This window comes from Homarus americanus, unplaced genomic scaffold (assembly GCF_018991925.1).
Source record: "Homarus americanus isolate GMGI-L3 unplaced genomic scaffold, GMGI_Hamer_2.0 scaffold11302, whole genome shotgun sequence".
Lineage (NCBI taxonomy): Eukaryota > Metazoa > Arthropoda > Malacostraca > Decapoda > Nephropidae > Homarus > Homarus americanus.
In genome coordinates this window covers 1,557,170-1,579,313 of record NW_024736744.1, presented here as the reverse complement: position 1 = coordinate 1,579,313, position 22,144 = coordinate 1,557,170, and the positions used below count along the sequence as shown (strand labels likewise).

At 38.9% G+C, this 22,144-nt stretch overlaps 1 protein-coding gene across 1 annotated transcript; it reads left to right on the top strand.

Annotated features, from left to right (window-relative positions):
- The first annotated feature begins 8,376 nt into the window (after positions 1-8,376).
- LOC121872446 (cyclin-dependent kinase 7-like) lies at positions 8,377-21,720 on the top strand. Its single transcript, XM_042375209.1, has 9 exons — positions 8,377-8,549; positions 12,191-12,250; positions 12,650-12,820; positions 13,036-13,149; positions 14,716-14,843; positions 16,190-16,367; positions 18,120-18,292; positions 19,178-19,296; positions 21,188-21,720. Exons 1-9 carry the CDS (start codon positions 8,460-8,462, stop codon positions 21,214-21,216), a joined length of 1,062 nt encoding a protein of 353 aa, XP_042231143.1. The 5' UTR covers positions 8,377-8,459; the 3' UTR covers positions 21,217-21,720.
- The last annotated feature ends 424 nt before the right edge of the window (positions 21,721-22,144 follow it).

The window sequence follows — 22,144 nt, the reverse complement described above, 5'->3', positions numbered from 1 at the left end:
CCCCAACCTATAATATACCGTAAAACCCCTTAATATATCCTAAAACCTCTTAATATACCATAAAAAAACCCTTCCCTTACCCTAAAACCCCTTAATTTACCCTAAAAAAACCCTTCCCGTACCCTATAACCCCTTAATATACCCTAAAAAACCCTTCCCATAACCTAAAACCCCTTAATATACCCAATAACCCCTTAATAAACCCTAAAAACCCTTCCCGTACCCTAAAACCCCTTAATATACCCTAAAACCCCTTAATATACCCTAAAACCCCTTAATATACCCTAAAACCCCTTAATATACCCTAAAACCACTTACTATACCCTAAAACCCCTTAATATACCCTATAACCCCTTAATATACCCTAAAACCCCTTAATATAACCTATAACCCCCTCAAGGCAAATACAGAGCCCATTAATATTGCTTAAAAATCCCCCTTAGACATTGCAGTGTGCTAGAGACGTTCAATAACTAATGTTAAAATCTGTACCTTCCAAGTTTCAACCAAATCCGTCCACTCTGTCGTGTTCACTCTAAGGACGAATCAAGGACGCTACGAACACGACGACACGTACGGATCCATAATATCTAGGGGTCATGGAAACAAAGCGAACCTAATCCTGATAATATATGGAGGGTAAATACTGATAATGGAATTCATTTTAGATCTTGCCAGGTTATGTTTCACGCGGCACACAACAAGTTCTTGGATAAATTATCGTGTTTACAAGATGCCCAGATGGTCTCTCTCTCTCTCTCTCTCTCTCTCTCTCTCTCTCTCTCTCTCTCTCTCTCTCTCTCTCTCTCTCTCTCTCTCTCTCTCTCTCTCCGAATCCCTATAAAAGCTGCGGTCTGTGAGGGGATATCCTTCTCTCGGGTATTTATAAAGTCAAACTCTAGGGATCACTAACCTAACCAAACCTAACCAAACCTAACCTAACCCTCAGATAACGTTAGAGTGTTTCATCGTCAGGGTGAAATAAACTAGGGTGTGTAATCTTCAGGTGATCCAACTTCCTATGTGTGTCCTCTAAACAAAAACACTAAATTGCAATCACGGATCACCAGAAGAAACCCTCGTGCTGTACACTGGTGTAAGGGTCTAACTCACACACACACACACACACACACACACACACACCCCTTCCCCACACACTCACACACCTCCCCACACACCTCCCCCCCCACACACCTTCCCCACACACCCCCCCACATCCCTCCACACACCTCCCACACACACCTCCCAACACACACCTCCCCACACACCTACACCTTCCCCACCTCCCACATCCCCACACCTCCCCACCTCCCCACACACACCCCCACACACTCCCCACACACCTCCCCACACACTCCCCACACCTCCCCTACCCCACACACACCTCCCCACACACCTACACCTTCCCCCACACTCCCCACACACTCCTCCCCACACATACTACATGACTGAGGACCTTCCAAGTCTTCCTCCATTACCAGGTTTTAATGTAGTGCTCAACCTTTTCAGAACTCTTGCAGCAATTACTTTCCTTAATGAATGCCTCCTGAAGTATGGGATCAGCAGGGAACTGGAGATGACACTTAAAATCCCTAACACACGTTCTCTTAAGCTCAGATTCTCCAAGAGTTCTCCTAAGCTTAGATTCTCCAAGAGTTCTCCTAAGCTTAGATTCTCCAAGATTCTTAACGGTGATTATTTCTCGTGACTGAAGACGTAACAATGCATCTAACTGTGTGACTTGAGCTAAACCATAGAAATAATGGCAACAGAAAGACATCGAGACTCTCCCTTAACTAGTTACGTTCGCTTAGTACTAGTTAAGAACAGAGGTGTGATCGGTACAATACAGGCAGACAGATCGAGTCCTCTCATATACCAAGACTCCAAAGTACTGTAATGGAAGGATGTGTGTGTTGTGGTTTTTGTCTTGTATTCAACAGTGATGCGGACAATATGACACAGGGGACAAATGACTGCCCCTAGTAGTTTGAAGTCTTAGCTAGGCCCTTGGAGACGTAAAATATTGACATAGTAAATTTTTAATAAGAATTTGTACGTTACTTTTGTTTGGTGCTGAGTATGACTTGTATTAATGTAGTATAATTGAGTATACAGTAGCTTAGTATAACTTGTATCAACATAGTATAATTTAATATAACTTTCTGCAACTTTTTATAACTTAGTATAACTCTATGTAACTTAAAATGTTGTGCCCTGGTGTGTGAAAACTGAACTAAAGAAGGCATCATATGCTTCCTTTCTCATGAGGCAAGAACCAATCGTATTTTCTCTCAGTAAACTCGAATTTGGGTTTAATCTCGACTCTACCTGTGGTCTTTGACTCCTGAAGCACTGTTACCAAACTCTGATTCCGTATGAAAGACTGAGAGGTACGGTTGTGATCAAAATTCCCAGGACACCCGGCAGAGCCTGGCATGTAAGGATTTGAGGTGAGGGAGAGTAAAATTGTAACATATTTTCTCAGGTTTTCGCTTGTATCAAGGAGCGTTTATTTGTCCACTTTGTGATTCTGACGTAATATATGATGAAAAGCCGTGTTATTATATATAAATCATTCGTATATGTGACTCAGAAGTAGATGCCAGATATTGACAAGTGTTAAGGGAATTTTGTCACCAACTGTACATGGTGTCAACACAGGCAGGGTTATCAATGTTTAACTTATCAGGCTGGGCGTCACGGGGCACCACTTGGAGGGGGTGGCCGAGTGGATACAACGCTCACCTTCTGTCTCAAGGGTTGCTGGTTCGATCTCGGGGTAGGTATCTTACTTTACACTTGGTGAAGTGATGACGGTCAAGTACAGTGTAAATCAATTTGGCTCCTTATGTACTGAAGGTTTAGTGTACAGTGTGTTGTATCCACACTGCCTCTAATGGGCCCTCATGCGTATGGGACGCACTTCCTTAAGCTGAGGCACTTTATAATGTGGGCGTGGTGAGTCCCTTTAAGAGTTCCCAACTTAATTCCCATTAAGAATCGTGACCTTTGAGTCATAATAAGCTTCAAGACTTTTACCAAAAACGCGAAAACTCATTTTTATTCCATTACCAACGAGAAGTAACTCCCTGTAACAGAGTGCTGAGGTACGGCTTAACATGAAGATTACGGCGTTTGAAGTTCAACTGAAGCGAAGAAACTGAGACGCGGGAAGATTGGATCTAGAGGAGTAATCTGGCGTCTTCCTGGGCAGTGTAGCCTTCTGAGGGCGAGGGGGGGGGGACAAAAAATAAGGTGGGAGGGGGAAGAGAAGGGGAGGGACAAGAAAGAGGGTGGGAAGGGAGGGGAGGAAGATGGAAGAGAGAGTTAGGGAGGGAGAGAGAAGAAGAGGAGAAGGAGGTAGAGAGGGAGGCGAGGAGGGAGAGAGAGAGGAGGAGGAAGGGCATAGAGAGAATTACGCTTACATATTAATTTTTGAATCACCTGAGGATTACTCCCAGCTTATTTCACCTAACGTAACCTAACCTAACCAAGGCTGCATTAGGGTGTTTAATCATCAAGTGAAACAGATCTGAGGGGTGTCTAATCTTCAGGTCATCACGAGAAACACCTCAAACTCCACGTTAAGGTGTGACAAACTGGTACTTCAGCAGGTGTAACAAATAACATAGACCTGTGTATGGGTTAATAGTCACCATCACTCCAGCTGGGTCACTGAGGCACGATCTTAACTCTGAAAGGGAAGAATAGGTTGTTGACAAAAGTAGGTTCGGGCCCCCGTCATTACCTCACTATTGTAAACACCATCTTGTGCCGACCTACACTCCATTACACCCACTAACACCCTCCTACACTTACCAGTATATATACTCCAATAAACACAACTCAAAATCATACGCGGGAGTGTCAATATGGGACGTGGGTGTCGCTCCCCCCCCCCCTTCCCAGTACCTTCTTGTGCCACACACACACACACACACACACGATACCATTGCCACTGACAGTCTCATCATCACTGATTCTCTATCCTCACTACTTGCCCTTGACACCCTCAACTCAAGTTGTCACGCTCTTGTCTCTGAAGCCAGACACCAATATGCGTACCTTGTTGACCGGGGTGTCAAGGTCAAACTGTTGTGGATCCCCTCTCACAGAGGCCTCATAAAACATGACAGAGTTGATGCCCTCGCCAAACTCGCGTCTAACAAAGACACTGTTGAATACAATCTGGGTCTGTCAAAAAGAACCCTTAAAACTGTAATCAGAAAAGAACTTGCTAGTGAACTTGAAGCCAGTAGACAAGTGCAAGCAGGCACTAGTCGATCCATTGTTTACCATGATGAGATGTATCAAGTGAAACATGTACATGGAGCAAGTAACAAGATCACTAGATTACAATATGTTGTAACCGCTAGACTAAGGTTAGGATATAAGTACCTCTGGCAGTATGTCCCCCAATCAAATGTGAACAAGACTAAATGTAAAGTGTGTGGCCAGACATATGGCCACCTATTACGGACAGGTCCAAGCACACTGTGTGTGAAATGGCACAACACTTTATCTCTAAGGACAAGATAGCTGACATATTAAGATTGTATCCATTCTTTGCACTTAGTAGCTAAGTCAGTTCCCATGTATAGAACCAAACACACAATGTGCTTGAATACCTCTCAAGCAAATGTGAATAACAAAGTGTGCGGCCAGACATTTTGCCACAGCGTCTCAGTCTATTTTTAGTAACTTCAGCGAGTGATGAACTGTGCTGTACAGTAGTCCAGACAGGGACGTACGGGAGAGTTAGTTTTGTACAGTACTTGAAGATACGACTTATAATTGTTAGAGTTTGTTGCTCCCGTGTGTTACGCCGCCTTCAGGTCTTACTACGATGCTTGGATCGTGTTCCTGATCAACAGTTTCCCAAAAAAATTTTATTTACAGAATAGTTGTAATCATGGTTAATGGCTAGTGTTGTATTGACATAGAAAAGAATATAAGGTGGTTAATTATTATTATTATTATTATTATTATTATTATTATTACCTGAAAATGTGTCGGAAGGTGATCTTGGTTCTCAAATAATTGTATACTTGGTGTAATGATCAAACCATTTTAAAAGTTAATCACAAAAGACTTAATATAATCCCTTCCACTAGTTTGTTAATATATTTTTCTGCTTATAGGGCAACACTAATTATTCACGTTTTTCTCCTATAGTTTGTTAAAAAGAAAATCATTCGTAGTTTAGAAGTTCGGGGGAAAAGTTAATGTGAAAAATATCCGTTTTCTGTATTCGCCTGAGAGTTAATGGTTTACCATCAACCGTTCCCGTTTTTTTTGGAGTCATTTTCTTAATTGTTTTCAAAAAATTCTGCTAATGATCCGCGTATTTGTCTGACTTCTTCACTTTTAAAGTATAATTATTCTCTCAACTGTGTATGAATGTTCATCCAACTGCGTAGAATTATTTGTTCACCTGTGTAGATATGTGTTTAATGTTCACCCAATGTAGAGCAGCGGCCAGTGTTGTTGAAAGTCGTTAATGGTCGTTTAGTTGTGTAAAAATATACGATCATCTGTGAACATTATTTCCTGGTATACAAAGACTGGTTCAGTGAGGACAGGGTAGTTGCTCGTGGACCCATACCCGGGCTGACCAGTGTCTCTACCATGGTGCAGTCGGGGTCAAAAGTCTTGAACACTTGACAGTATTTGTCATGTAAGTACCCGAAGATCTTAGGTATTAAGGAGAGTTTTATCCCATTTTGTGGTTCAGGCATAATATGTGATGACCAGTAGTGTTATTAGTGTATCCCAATCATATAACTCACAAGTAGATGCCAGATATTGATAAGTGTTAAAGACTTTTGACCCCGACTGTACATGTACGGTACGGCGGGCCCCACACAGGCCCCTTTGATAAGCCCCCAAACTCCTCCCCCCCAAGTGCAGGTGGGTTGGGCCCCCATCGCCAAGTGAAATAGCACGGACCCCAAACAGGGACCAGCCCGAGGCCGAGTGGGTCCCACAGGTCATGACTGCCCGTTAGGGACAGTGTGGATACAACACACTGTATACTAAGCCTTCAGTACACAAGGAGGCAACATGGCCGGTACTGCTCTTGACCGCCTTCACTTCCCCATTTACAGCTGGGTGGACCGGGGGTGCCTATGACTAGAGGCGAGAGCTGTTTCCACGACCTAACCTCTCGACTGAACAGTGATGAACAACTACACTCGACCCGTTTTCTGTTCAGTCACCATTGTTTTGGAGCAGTTGATTCAAAGTTCTTTTAGTGACTGAAACATAAACAACATTTTACTAATGAAGTTTAATGTTTGTAAGTTGGGGTTGTTAGAGAGAGAGAGAGAGAGAGAGAGAGAGAGACGAACAACCAAGAGAGACAAGAGAGAGAGAGAGAGAGACGAACAACCAAGAGAGACAAGAGAGAGAGAGAGCGCAATTCATTTCGTTCAAATTTATATCTTAGACAAAATAGATTTCGATGTCCTCCCAAAAAATAAGTTTCTTTACATTTCATAATATTAAAGAAGAGAATATATTGAAGATCGCGTCAGGGTGTGTTACTCCTGTCTGAAGATCTTAGGAGTGCTGTCGGTGTCTTAGGAGTGCTGTCAGTGTCTTAGGAGTGCTGTCAGTGTCTTGGGAAGGAAGATAAAGGTTAGGGACGTATGAATTTGTTTTTATATAGTGTAGTTCTTTTGTTTTGATCTCTCTCTCTCTCTCTCTCTCTCTCTCTCTCTCTCTCTCTCTCTCTCATACAACTTGATGAAAAATATTATTACTTCTCAAGGGACACGAACTTCCTTTGTCAATTCTTGGGTCCTGTGGTGGAATCTTCACAAGAGACGATACAGGTGTTATTATTAATGAGGGTACGGGGGTAGATGAAAGGCAGGTGTGTGAGGGAAGGGGGGAGGGAGAGAAGGAGGGGTAGGGAGAGAAGGAGGGGTGAAGGAGGTAGGGAGGGAGAGGAGGAGATGAGAAACAGAAGGGGGAAGAGGAGGGAGTTTTTAATGTAATTTTATTGGCAAGATTTGGGGTGAGTTTTACCCTTCTGAGTGCAGTAGTTCAGTCACGTCTTGTCACTGAGGGTGTTAACACAAGGGGAGACGGCACGATAGATTGGGTTAGGTTAGGTTAATTATAATTTATTGAAGAGCAAACGACGTGGAATAGTAAATTTAGGATTAACTGTCAGGATATCGTCAAGGATTCCTGTATGGGATAGGGTGGGCTATCCAACGCCTTCTAACAACCATACAACCATACAACTCTAAGAATTACCCACAATAACCAACCCAGCAGTGCATAATATTACCATAATACTAACTTAATTAGTCTTCAATTTCTGTGTTATGAACGGCCCTTCCATCTCTAATCTCCCTTCATCCTCTGTTTTTCTCTACATAAAAGAATCTGTATACTGAGCTCAGAAGAAGTCAACATGTTTTTAACCTGCCGCCTTTACCTTCGCTCATAAAGTCAGTTTTTAGTTTAGTGGTGAGGTGAAAGTTAGAAGGTTGCAGTGTGAGCTGTTTGGGTGGCAGTAATGCAGAGGAGAACCAAGTTTAACACTCATATTAACATTAATTCTTCAACATTCTATACTGTTTTGTTTTTGACCTACTGTACTTCTCCGCAATAATAATAATAATAATTCAATAAAGTTGTCATACGGGTTTATAATTGTATAAGCCTGTTTATAAACTACAAGAGACACATTGATACCGAAGTCCTGTAGGAGGGAAATATTCGGCAATGACTTACGTAGTTAAGAAAAAGTTAACCTATGTGAACTTTGGACCCAATATATGGTCACAATCTGAAATATGTAATTTTTCTTGTGAATGTATTCTTCCTGAAATTTCCCTTTAAATAAGTTTCCCTGCCAGTCTGTTTTGTAATTCCAAGGAAGTGACGTAATCAACAACCGCTATTTCTTCTTCAGTTGTCAAATTTACCCAAGAATATCTGTAAAATACGAGTTTATGTTAGGATTTACTTTGCATACCTGAGAACTCAACAAAGATGTAGGCATGCATTATTTAAATCTGACACTGCTGGATATAGAATAACTCTTTTCACATTCCATTTGTTACTAAAATAAAACAACATTATAAATTAAATAGTTAAAATATAATACCCATACCATTTTTATTATAACTGTGATTAGAATAATTTTATTTTAGTTACCCACTCAACAAAGGGATAACGGCAACTAAAAATTTTAATGAGATCGTCTTTAATTGTTTAAGTATTTATACATTAGTTTATCAAAATATATCTTTTTATTAAATACTGATAATTATTAGAATATTATCTAAAGTATATTGTACCATTTTGTTAATTTAATGTATTGTTTACATGGAAAGTAGTTTAGTACCGTATCCTTCATGTGTATGGAGGAGGGTTGGTACAAGAGGAAGATGAGAGAGAGATAAAGTCTTAATTAACTCCTTTAATTAACTACAGTCATGGAGGAGAGCGAAGAAAAGAGAGGAAGAATACGAATAGAGGAGAAACTAAAGAGATACGAGAAGATAGACTTTTTAGGAGAAGGACAGGTGAGTAGAGGTCAGAGGTCAGACGAGTAGTTATGGGGTCAAGTGATAATATTGACCTACCTTAATTACCTAATGGAAGGGTCACTATGTCTGTAATATAAAATAACTTGGTTGATGGTTGTACGCTTCGTAGTAGTAAATTTAACCCTACAGTAAATTTGGTAAATGTGTAGAAGACGGTCCAACTAATTACCCTAATGTACCCTAATGTAGCCAAATGAAGTCAAATAATGGTCCTAGATGAATAAATCGGACTGCTAATCACTTCTCGACTAGTATTTGGTGTCAGAAAGTCACAAAAAATTGGAAAACTTAATTTAATCTGAGTTAATAGATCAAGTGTATGTACCTAAACTAACCTAACCTAACCTAATCTAATCTAATCTAATCTAACCTAACCCAACACAACTCAGATTAAATTAAGTTTACCAATTGTTTTTTACTTTATAACACCAAATAATAATCGAGAAGTGATTCACAGCCCGAATTACGCTTTGTACGACCATCATTTGACTTCATTCCGGCTACATTTGGGTAATTCCTCGCTCCCTCGGTACATGCACGCGATCTATTAACTCAGATTAAATTAAGTTTTCCAATTTTTTGTGACTTTCTGACACCAAATACTAGTCGAGAAGTGATTAGCAGTCCGATTTATTCATCTAGGACCATTATTTGACTTCATTCCGGCTATATTTGGCTACATTTGGGTAATTAGTCGGACCCTGTAGAAGAGGGTGACCACCAGAAGGAATTGTCCGAATTGGTTGGAATTTTTTCTACATACTGTTATCATGATACTAAACACAAAAAATGGAAACGACAATGCATAGAACCCAATATAACCTGACCTAACACACATGTTGTTCAGGTAAAATTATCGTTTCGGTCATACACCTATTTGGAAGCAGGTCAGAAGCATTTAAAACATTCAAAACCATCGGAAAAACATAACTTCAAACTAACCTAACCTAACTTAACCTATCCTAACCTAAATTAACCTAACCTAAACTTAAAATCCTAAAATTCGCTGCATGACCGAAATGGTAATAAGATATAACTGCAGTTTCAGACAATATGGGTCTCGAGTTGAGGAATGAGTTTTCCGATGGTTTAGACAATTTTAAGACACTTTCCTTCTGTGACCTTCCCCTCGCAAATTACTCAAATATACCGGGGGATAGGTTAGGTAATTTGAGGTCATTTGCAACGGAAACATCAAAGAAGAAAGGTGTCTTAAAATTGTCTAAACCATCGAAAAAACACGTGGCACAACTACTAGGGTTATTGTTCGAAATTGCAGTTTTACCGATTATAATACCGTTGGTCATCCTAGAATTTATCCAGTCCTCTCTTAAATAACTTGACTATGGGCACTAACTACACTACCTGAGGGACTTACAGGGGTTCACTACTATCTTCCTAAACTGTTCGGTTTTTGTGTTGCTTCGTCGTATTTCTTTCGTGGTTCCTTTTATAACTGGCAGCTTGAGAGATAGGTGACAGTTAGTGATACAGTCAAGGTGGAGGGTACAAAGTCCGCCCACACCGTTACTGGACGGCGGGTCACTCTCCGGCCATCGTCCCCAATATACAAACAGTACTGGAAAAGAATGTCATTGTTTTGTTTAATAAATTCATGAAACAATTTAGCCAAATCAAGTTTTACATTTTTGACAGCCACCATTGGATCCACTGCTTGAAAGTATTTTGCTAGATCTTGAAAATTTTACCCCAACTTTAAAAGCTTGAAAAAAAAAATTAAAAACCTCCCACATATATTGAACATTTCTACATATTTTTCTATTTATTTATTTTTTTATTATTAATTTCATGTTTGATATTTGATAATCTTGGTTAAACTAAAAATTACAATGTTCTTTTGGTAATTATTTTTTTTAGTAATTTGGTAACTATTATTACAGTAAACAGGTCTACTTGTTTAGATAGTACCAGTAAGTAAAATGTCTGCTTTGATTTACTCAGATAGAACTTTAGTTTAGTCTCGTCTCCAGCCGCCCAAACGAATAGATCTCATTTTCTTTTGTGATGCAGAATGCGGTGTCTATTATCATTTTAATATGTATTATTTTCGTGTACAGTATATTTTAAATACTTTGTACATTTTACATAATTGTATTGATTAATTTAAAGTAATTGTAATTGGTTTTAATTTCATCATATCTTTAACAAATTTTAGCCTTCTGGAAAGACTCTGACACGATTCTGGAAAACATTGATTTTTCATGAGGGGCATAACTGACAATGACCCACCACACAGTAAGGATGGGGGGCGGACTTTGCACACTCCACTTTGACTGTATCACGAACTTCAGCCCAGGACTGTACCTGTTTGTCATACAGTATTCCCACTCACAACCTTATACATCTCTGTGGAAGAAAGCCTATGTCTTACCCCTTAAATGGAAAGATATAGATGGAGGTTTTGTTTTGAGTGAGAACAGTCTTACTGGCCTGTCATATCATACTCACTAAGAAACAGCAGCAACTTTAGACAATTTTTGTAATGGTGGTGATGATAAATTTTCCTTTATGTTAACAATACAGTACTGTAATATCCCCCAAAATTGAATACCCTGTAATTATTAACAAGAATGGGAGTTGCAATTTTCATGGTACTACTGTGTTGTATTATTATTAGTGTGGTGATACACATTAGCACAGTAGTGGTGGCATCTTCCCAGCAGTAGTGTGGACATTATCCTTTCCATACACAAGAGGACTTACAGTAAAGTTTATATTACTGTATTATGATATATTGTACGTAAGATGAACCAACCAAAGACTACGTAACATACCTATCTTAGGATGAAAGTATATTATAATTATTATTTTGTTTGGTTAGATTAGGTCTTTTGTGTGTGAAAATCTAAAATTGTTTTTTCAATGCTAAATTCAGATTTTTCTTTCTTTCTTTCCCTCTAGATTTTGAATTCATTGTATTGAAAAACATATTGCTGAAGACGCCAGTGATAAAACCCATTGTGGTTTTAATTATGTTCAATCTGCTTACATTTGTTTGATCAGGATAACTTTGGTTGATTCTTGCCTCTTGCTGTCAGAAAAGTGTTAACTAATTCTAAATAAGATAACTGTGCTGTTTTCTTAGCCAAAGTAACTTTATTTAACTTCAGGAAAGATGAATGTACATATTACAGTGATAATGTTTAACCACTTGGGTCCAGGTGGTCAATCTGTTAGTGAAGGGGTTTAGTACTGTACTGCCTAGAGTGGTAAAATGTGCATTTTGTACTGTACACTCATTGTACTGAAATTATTTAATTTTATTTGAATGTGGAGGGCAGGAGAGCTATGGGAAGGGCAAGAATGACATGGTGAGAGGTTCCAGTATAAGAAATGACCTCAGAATTATGAACCCAACAAGAGGATGGCCGAAAGAGACCATGTGACGTGTGGAGCTGCCATCAAATAATCACAGATAACCCACACAAGCGTAGAAAATGGCCGTATAACTGATGACTGCGAAGTTAATCATTTAGGATTATATGAAGGTGAATAAGTAAATGAAGAATAATGGTAGAATAAGTACAGTCATTCATTTATCCATTTATTATGAGTATTTGGGACAAGAGAAGTAAATTTATCTTTTTCCTTTTCAGTTTGCTACTGTATACAAGGCTCTGGACGTGGAGACAAACCAGATTGTTGCCGTGAAAAAGGTAAGCAATTTTGGACAGGTTTTCCTTAATGTTTTTCTTTTTATTTATATCTCCCTTTATCTTAAATTGGGAGTTTTCTTTCTTTCATTTTTCACTTGAGGCCCAAAATTTTATCCCAGAATTTTCCCAATGACAGAAGAGTAGAAATATAAGTGTATTTTAGATATATTAAAGTAGGAGTCATGCCTGAGGTGTATGATACAGCGTTCATTATTCACACATCCTTCCATAACTTCTTTTGTTCTTTCTTGCTGCTGATGTTCATTTGTTCTTCTCTCCTTAACTAGCCTCTATCTCTTCTTTTTTTTTCTTCACTCTCCTCATCACACATAATCTCCACTCCTCTCATAAGATAGAATCATTGATATTTTTAAGCTAATTTATGATCACTGCCAACAGATCAAGCTTGGCAGTAGGGAGGAAGCACGAGATGGCATCAACCGCACAGCTTTACGGGAAATTAAACTGCTTCAGGAGGTCCACCACCCCAACCTCATTGGTCTTCTCGACGTGTTTGGTTACAAGTCCAATGTCTCGCTCGTGTTTGATTTCATGGATACTGACTTGGAGGTGAAGTAATTTGGGGTGATTTTTTTTTATATAAATTGGAAAATATTTTGTGTTAGGTATTCTTGAGGGAATTTTTTGTGAATGGGGAAATATTTTGTAAGCATTGTATATATGTAACCTAGCATCTCTTAACATTAGTGTAGTAAATTGTGTGTTGTGGAATTAGTGTTTGTGTGTTGTAGAATGAATGGTTAATGTTGTGTTTGTTCCTGCAGGTGATAATCAAAGACACAGACAACATCATCCTGACACCAGCCAACATCAAGGCTTACATCATGCAGACTCTAAGGGGACTGGAGTTCCTTCACCTTCACTGGATCTTGCATAGGGTATGGAAAGTGGCTTGTCATCTTTACTCTTATTATTATTACTGTTTTAGTATTGTCATAATTATTATTGGTGTTTTTTTTACTACTGTTATCAAAGTAATTTGTATTTACTGTTTTATTATGGGTAGAGGTACTGTATTAACTTAGAATTTAAATACATTATTTTTTTTAAACTACAATAGTCATTTTTTTTTCTAGACATTAACAATCAGGATTCATTTATGTTAGACATGTTGGTACTAGTGAGGAAACCCATTTATTAATGGAAAACTTTGTTGATTCTGAGATTTCATGAAAAAAATTTAATTTATTATATTTTCTAAGATTTTGTATTCAGCTGATTGTTTTGATTTCCATATGCCTAGAACTACTGTACTTACAGGTACATTACAATTGGTTTAGCCTGGGCTAACCTATACAGGCCCACATCCAGAAGTCAAATGAGACCGTTGAAATTTTCTAATTACACCACTGCTTCCTGCCTCTTGCATTTCAGATATTGTTGAGGGTAAACATGACTTTACTGAGGTACACCTTAATACTGTACTCCTTGTACTTTATGTTTGACATAATGTTTAGTTTAATACAGTTTTCTGTTGTACAGTGGGGTATGCTATAACGAATCTAATTGGTTCTAGAGCCTTGTTCGTTATAGCATTCGTTCGTTATAGGATTAATCCGTTCCAGGTCCCCAAATACAACCACTTAACACTGAAAAATATAATATAAAATTGTAAAAATTTAAAAAAAAGGCATAAATATGCATCTAAACTCCTGAAATAAAGAATATTATTAATACTTGTAGTAAAACAATAAATTAGTAAAAAAAAATAAAAATAAAACAAATAAAATAAAAAATAAATACTGTTCATTGTAGGAGTTTCGTTCGTTATAGCATTCTCAATTTTATAGGTAAAACCGTTCGTTATAGGAATATTCATAGTAGAATCCGTTCGTTATAGCATACCCCACTGTACAAGTGTAGATAAAACATTGAGTAAATTTCACCAATGACATTTTCTCACTCACTGCTTCTTCCCACATACAGTTGTCACTGGTTTGTTTATATACTGTAGCACATTTTAATAGTAACCATGATTTTGTTCGGGTACTTCTTAATGCTGTAAACAAAACCTCGGCAGTGAGTAGTGTGAAGAAAAGTTTGTGGGCTACAGATGGTGGGGATAGTGGCAGCCAGATCAGCTGCTCTCCAGACTTAACCTGCATTTATCAATGCCTTTTCATTGCATTGCAGCTGTCGTGTTTCATTGCAGTTTTTGTTATAATTATGGGTTTAATAAAGAGTGTTTGACTGTGGCCAATCATGCGCTGACATAATCATGTCGCATAAGCCGTCATACTCACATACAGTACAATAGGTCCATTCAAAAAACATTCAGATTTATACTTTAGATTTCATATAAAGGATCCTTGACCTGTAATGACAAGTTTTAACAGGTAAAGTTCCAAGTACCATTCAGTTGTGAAAATTCTGCTTTTGGTTTACCTGGGAACATTTCCTCCTTCATTAAATACTGAGTTATTTCTTTATTTGTTTTGTTTTAGGATCTAAAGCCTAACAACCTGTTAGTCAACTGTGAGGGGGTGCTGAAGATTGGAGATTTTGGTTTAGCACGATTCTTTGGCTCGCCAAACAGACAATATTCCCACCAAGTGGTTACTAGATGGTATAGGTAAGTGTTTGTTTATTGTAAAGCTCTCACTGGTACAGGTTACTGTGAGAGGCCTTCATATTAAGTGAGTAAATCAGAACATATAAGAGATCAGAATTAATTGTTGCTTGGGAGGTACTGTACTGGTAGCAATGTTGGGGGCAGGTTAGTACAGAACCGTTCTTCAGTACTACAACTTGTTATTTTCCCATCAGTTTGGTGAAAAATATTGGGGATCAGCTGAAGGTTAGACATCCCAGTATATTTTAAATGAAAATTAACCACACAAATGGTAGCCCACCTTAACATATCTTAACTTAACCAATCTAGCCCCCCCATCCCCAGGTAATATTAGGGTGGTTAATCTTCAGGTGAAATAAGCTTGAGGGTCTAATCTTCAAGTGATCCCATTCTTGTATTACTATCATTGAAGATAGTCATTTTGATTTATTTCATGCTGGCATAATGTCATCAATCATCATTATAGAGTAGAAATTGATACATAATAAAGTACTTTATATATGCAGTGTATGAGAAACTTGAGTCACCACTGTACATAAGGAGACATATGATTACTGAAGCATAGGTGGATCATCGGGATCACTGGTGGAAGAGGGTGAAGCAGTGGTGGTTGGTGGAGAGGTGTGCTACCGGGAGGAGGCTGGGAGGAGGAGGGTGGAGCAGTGGTGGTTGGTGGAGAGGTGTGCTACCGGGAGGTGGCTGGGAGGAGGAGGGTGGAGCAGTGGTGGTTGGTGGAGAGGTGTGCTACCGGGAGGAGGAGGGTGAAGCAGTGGTGGCTGGTGTAGAGGTGTGCTACCGGGAGGAGGAGGGTGGAGCAGTGGTGGTTGGTGGAGAGGTGTGCTACCGGGAGGTGGCTGGGAGGAGGAGGGTGGAGCAGTGGTGGTTGGTGGAGAGGTGTGCTACCGGGAGGTGGCTGGGAGGAGGAGGGTGAGCAGTGGCCGTAGTAGCTGGTTCTTTTGGGAAAAACATGGTGATTGGTAGATGTTTCTCCTTTGCTTTGAGGTCTTTAAACATTTCCTGGTAGGGGAAACAATACCTTGTTGATTCCTCGGACCATCTTAAGGCTCTGTTCCATGGAAGGGTCGTGGTCAACAATTAAATCATTTACCATCTTTACCTGACAAAGTAGTTCACCAAAATTGTCCAAGCTCCAACCTTCTTGTTGCAATTCCATAATTTCTTCATTTTCCTCGGTACTTTTTACCAACTCTTCCAAATCCTCTTCTGTCAGTTCCTCTGTCAGGTCTCTTGTCTTTCCTTCTGCTATAGAATTAGACTTGATGCTTCAGTCCTTTGTGCTTTAATTATTCGTGTGACGCTACAACTATTACTTCCCTTTATTTCAGGAGTCCCGAACTACTGTTTGGGGCACGTTCCTATGGGACAGGAGTTGACATGTGGGCTGTAGGTTGTATCCTTGCTGAGATGTTGGTACGATGTCCCTATTTTCCAGGGGATTCCGACCTGGACCAGCTCACTAGAATATTTACTGCCCTTGGCACACCCACAGATGATACTTGGAAGGTAAGCAAATTTATTATCATTATTTGTTATTTATTTTTTTCTCTCTCTCTTCCTGGTAATATATACGTATTGTTTGATGACGAGAAGTAAAAGAAAACACAGATCATCTCCCTTCGTTCACTGTCACTCAGTCATTCTTACTGCTGTCATAGATGTTTACCTGTTTTGTGATTCCCCTTCCCCAACAAAGCCTTCAATATCCATCTGGTTTACCCCTGTACCTCCACTCAACATAACAAAGCAGCTCATCCACCTCAGTTATCACTTGATGATGTGTTCTATGGTTAGTTATTTACTGTACATCATATGATATTCACTTCTTCCTGAATGTCCATCCAGTTCACTTCTTGTGTGTTCTTCACCTCATCCTTCCATCTCCTGTTTGTTCTTCTTCCCCTCTCCCTCCTACCGTCCACCTCAGAATCATGCAGTCTTAGCCAATCTTTCACTGCTAATCTTCCTAATATATCCATACACCCAAGCAAACCTGATCCACCCTGTGTCTGATGCATCTTTCATTTCTACATCTTTACCTAATTTCAAATTATTCTTATCCTCACCATTCTATATGCAGTACAGTACTCACACATACTGTTTCAAGCACACCTTCTCTGTTGCTTCAATTTTTTCCTTCCACTTGCATTCAGAATTCATGTTTAACTCCCATAAATAATATTATTTCAGTGATTCTCCTCTACAGGCTAAAAAAAGTATCTTCACATCTTTGGCTGGTCATTATTGAAACCTGGCCGATTATACTGAGAGCGTAACTGTGACTACATCTCATCAGTTGGTATGCCTGACTAGATGCAAATTTCAAATTTTTCAACCACTTAATATTTTAGTTGTGATATACAGACATACAGAACAGGGGATCCCCCAAGTTCGTGGATTTTTATTTTGCGGTCCTCTATTATTCGCAGATGACACCCTGGATGTACCCAAGAATGTCTGTGGGTAGTTTTAAAGTTGCCGGAATTTTCACAGCTGGGACAAGGAGCCATTCGTTCTAGAGACAGTAATTTTCTTTACCTGTATTATAAATATGTGTGTGGGTGTGTGTAGACACACACACTCAAAACACACACAAATAAATAATACTTGGAAAATCCTCTTACAAATAATCAGAAACAAATTTATTATAAATGTGATAGTCTACCCTCAAGTCTGTGCTTTATTAATAAAGTAATAAAGCATAGAGTTGAGGGAAGACTGTCACAATTTTAATAAATTTGTTTCTGATTATTTGTGCGAGGATTTTCCCGTTATTATTTATTTGTATGTGTTTTGTATATACAATACAGATGAAAGAAATAATTGTCCTAAGGGCAAACACATAAAGGGAATATACATTTCTTTGTACACAAGTAAAAATGTAATTTCAAGCACCCCGCCCCCCCAAGTCCACATATGTTATTCGCGAATTTGGCGATTAGTGGCCATTTAGAGAACCTAACCCCCGTGAATTTTGGAGGGGCCCCTGTATACTTAATAATGAATAATCCTTAGAGAAAGTAAGTAATTATGCAAATCGATTTGATGGTGTAACTGACTACCCTTTCCAGGGTTCCACTGACCTGCCAACTGTTTATGAGGTACACAGATGCCTGCATCAAATGGCTCAACTTTTCCACTATTTATGCACCAAAAATTTGAGAAGATACTTTATTCTTAGACTGTACATGTCCATTTTTCCTCCCTTGGTACAGTACACTAATAGAATTAACTGTGTACTCTTTCTTCTTCTTGCAGGATATGACCAAACTCCCTGACTTTGTGGCCTTCAAGCACTTTGATGGTTCGCCGCTTCGTGATCTCTTCCTTGCTGCCAGCGATGACTTGTTGCAGCTTCTCGGATCACTGCTCACTATTAACCCCTCAAAGAGATGCAGCTGTACTCAGGCTCTCAAAATGCCTTACTTCAGGTAGCTCATGAGTTATGTTGTTGAGGTTGTTCTGTACTCTATCAGGTAGTATTAAAGTCCTGCCCCAGTGATCATGATACTGTACAGGCATCCCTCAGAGTGTGAAGTTACAAAGGCTTGATTTATTTATGGTTTTCTGGGACAAAAACGTGATGTAGGTCAAGTGATGCCCGTTCAGAATGTCAGCTTGGTGGTTGTGTAGACTTTGTTAAAAAAATTAGAGGACACACTTGATTGTTATGTGGTAAGCAAATAACTAACCATTACAAAATTTATACGCAATTATCAAAGGATTTACGTAATTATTCGAGATTTCTGAGAGTACAATTATGAATGGACAGTCCTGGATTGTTTTTCTTTAAAGTGGTTGGATCTTTGTGTGTCCAGGCTCTTGTGTTATTTGTATAATATTCTTTTATAAATTTTCTAAAGACTTTAAATGCTGAATACAAAAAATATTGGATTATCTCCAACAGCAAAGGTCACAATGACAAGGAACATTTACTTTCTCTTTAAGGCTTCATCATGAAAAGTAGAGAAGTTTATTTAGATTTTGAGGAAATACAATATGTATCACATTTTAGATTGACTTCATCGTTTAGTACAAAGAGAGAGAGAGAGAGAGAGTGAACTTTGGGAGAGCGTGTGAAATAATGTATATGTGTTAATTTACTTTAGTTGGACTAACTTTCAAAAGCATCATTTAGTTTACAGGCTATAACTTATACCTACTTTCTGCAGCTTGTAAGTAATTGTGTAAATCATCAGTGTGTCCTAACTCATGAACTCACACACTGATCCAGCTCTTGACCATACACTCTGCTCCAGCTCTTGACCTCACACTCTGCTCCAGCTCTTGACCTCACACTCTGCGTCCTCCCACAGTAACCGTCCAGCACATACACCCGGGCCACTGCTGCCTCTCCCTCCTTCGATAAAGAATAAAAAGGATCATGACAAGCCGACCCTCAAGCGCAAGATCGTTGAGGAATCTGGATTTGGAGGTGAGTTTCTTGTTGTATCTGTAGTGTCCCACTCTTACCCTCTCTGCCAGGCCACATCATCGTGATTTGTCTTTTTTTGCACCATTAACTTTACGAAATGCAGTACGGGGGGCCCCCAATTTCGCGGGGGTTAGGTTCTTAAAATGGCCGCAAGTGTTTGCCCTTAGGACATTTATTTCTTTTACCTGTATTGTAAATGTGTGTGTGTGTGTGTGTGTATATACACACACACACACACACACATACATACAATACAGGTAAAAGAAATTAGTCTCTAGAATGAATGGCTCCCTGTCCCAGCCGCGAAAATGCCGCAACTTTAAAACTACCCACAGACATTCTTGGGTTCATCCAGGGTGTCAGCCGCAAATAATAGAGGACTTCGATAAAAAAAATTGCGAACTGGGGGGGGGGAGGTGTACTGTATTTATATATTGTTGTGGTATAGTTATCTCTCTCTCTCTCACTCAGTGCTGTATTAGTGTTAAGCAACAATGATGTAGCATATAGCTCAGCCAGTAAGTTAAGTTAGGTAAGGTAATACATTTCTTCACCGTCCTTGCACTGCAGTTAAGACGTTTAGTATTTTATGTAATAGAATAAAAATTGCTCCTTATCTTCTCACTGTTACACGTTCAGCATTCGTGAGTTCGTTTATATGTGAAATATATTTGGTTTTGTGCAGCTGATGGTTTGAAATCCTGTTCTGTACCTCTTTCTCACTGTGTAAATGATGGTGCATATATGCCCACTGACCATGAGTTTGATAATGCCAGCTGTTGGGTGACTGATGGCAGTATCTCTGAGGGGAGTAGGGAGGTCAACTGTTTCCTGCTATTTTTCTCAGGGGAAATATTCGAGGCAGTAGCCAGGAATACCAAAAAGTTGTTTGGTTTCTTGACGTAATTACACAGGTTACAGTACAATTGTGTGGAGTGTGACACTGCTCTCCGCTTTGAACCAAGCTATGAATAGTGCCACACCTTAACTAAGGCATAAAGAAGTGTAGTAGAATTGTGTAAATAGTGTCCATAACATGTAAATAATAAGAATAAACAAGGATATCCACATGATTGTAAGAGTATGAACATAAAAATTCCTGAATGAAGTTATTCAGAGTCTGAGTGTATAATTTTCTTTTTATGCTTTTTGCAAAATTGTGTTGTACAGTGTAAATTACATTACACGGAAGAGTTCAAAATACAATAATTGGAAATAAGTTATTTCTTTCAGCAAGACAATAGTAATTGGCACTATTTTACTGTAAAGGTCTCACTCCAAGTGTAAACTGTACACACTGTCAAGGCCACCGACCACAGTGTTACCGTGTACTGTACGTACAGTATATGGGTTCCTGTTTCTATCAGTGTACGTGAGGGTTTAGGTGCCTAGAAAATATGTTAAACGTGATTGGAGATAAATATCTGAGATCATGAAATCAAAAAGCAAAGAATACAATGCATGTGTGCTGAAATAAATACTACTACAGTACTATTAAGCTAAGTAGTATCTCACCATCCAGGTGTACAGTAGGCCCTCACCAAATGCGGATTTTGGGGATCCATGTTTTTTACTCTGTACAGTATACCATTTCATCAACCACGGCATTGAGTTTTGAGTATCTGTGCTTTGGTGTGGCGTCTTTATCCCTCCACCGTTTAATGTATTCCTCTACAAATATGAGAAATAGATCAAAATAATGCTAATAAATAAAAATATAAAACACTGCATTGCCATTTGGTAATTATTTCATTAAGGAGACAGGAGTGCACTCCCCCATCCCTCTCCCACAGACAGGTTACTGTAAATTATGTTTTCTTTTATCATTAAATTTAAGGCTTCTTGTCCTAAGGGTAGTTTAAAAGAATTAAAATGACTTGTTCTGCCACAGCGTCCTTAGCCAAGAAACTGCAGTTCTAGACCACAAGCTCAAGAAAGAAGACACAAGAGGCAACTTCTGCACCACAATATTTTGGGTCTTCATAAAGGTTCTTCTCTCTCCACTAGTTTACTAATAAAACTTTATGCCTTCATTGAAGAAATCTTTTTCTCTTTCTTGATATCATTATACTGCATAATGATGACTGACATACAGTACAGTACTTAAAACTAAGCAGTTTCATATTAACCAATATGGTAATTTATGGATCTAAAGATCGACAAATGTGCATGTACGCCGGGTCTGTAATGTACTACACACGGAGGTTTACCCGCTCACTCTTACACATCCGTGTGTAGTGCAGGCGGTTGCTTGCCCCACCCGGGGTACTCACACATGATAATTTATGTTTAATGTGTTATGTATGTGGAGAAGTATAGTTTATGTTCATCATATTCTGTGTACATTAAGTTAAGTCGACAACTGAATATAATTTTTACCTTGGCAGGATGGGACCATATGTATCAATAAACGGGAAACATTAATATTGTGTTTGTTAAAGAACTGTGTCTTACTAAAAATAAGGATATAGAAGAAAATATTTTTTCTGCAGAGACAAAATGTAAGTTGAGAATAGTGTACAGTACTCACATTGCTATTTCTGTCTGTGAGAAAGTTAAGCCTCTTGTGGAGTTACTGTTATGTTCCTGGTAGACAACTTACTCCTTTGATAGTGAGGTAGTGGTGAAATGGCAAGTTCAGCATGACTTTGTTGAATCCACCGACTGATCATCTGTTACAGCTCTGTTGGTCTTGGCGCTGTTACCAGTAAAAAGAAGTTATGGCATTCATATATCTAAAGAAATCTTGTGATAGAGCTGATTTAAGAGAGTGTGGGATAAATGGATAATTATTATAGACGACCTTTATAGAGAGAGCGAAGCATGTCAACACGTGTCGTTTCTTCCC

What these genes read in the sequence shown, in the direction of transcription:
- LOC121872446 (XM_042375209.1), top strand. Translation starts at nt 8,460, where the DNA reads ATGGAGGAGAGCGAAGAAAAGAGAGGAAGAATACGAATAGAGGAGAAA. An exon ending in AGATTGTTGCCGTGAAAAAG is followed by an intron (nt 12,251 to 12,649) that starts GTAAGCAATTTT and finishes CACTGCCAACAG; the next exon opens with ATCAAGCTTGGCAGTAGGGA. An exon ending in CCACAGATGATACTTGGAAG is followed by an intron (nt 16,368 to 18,119) that starts GTAAGCAAATTT and finishes TTCTTCTTGCAG; the next exon opens with GATATGACCAAACTCCCTGA.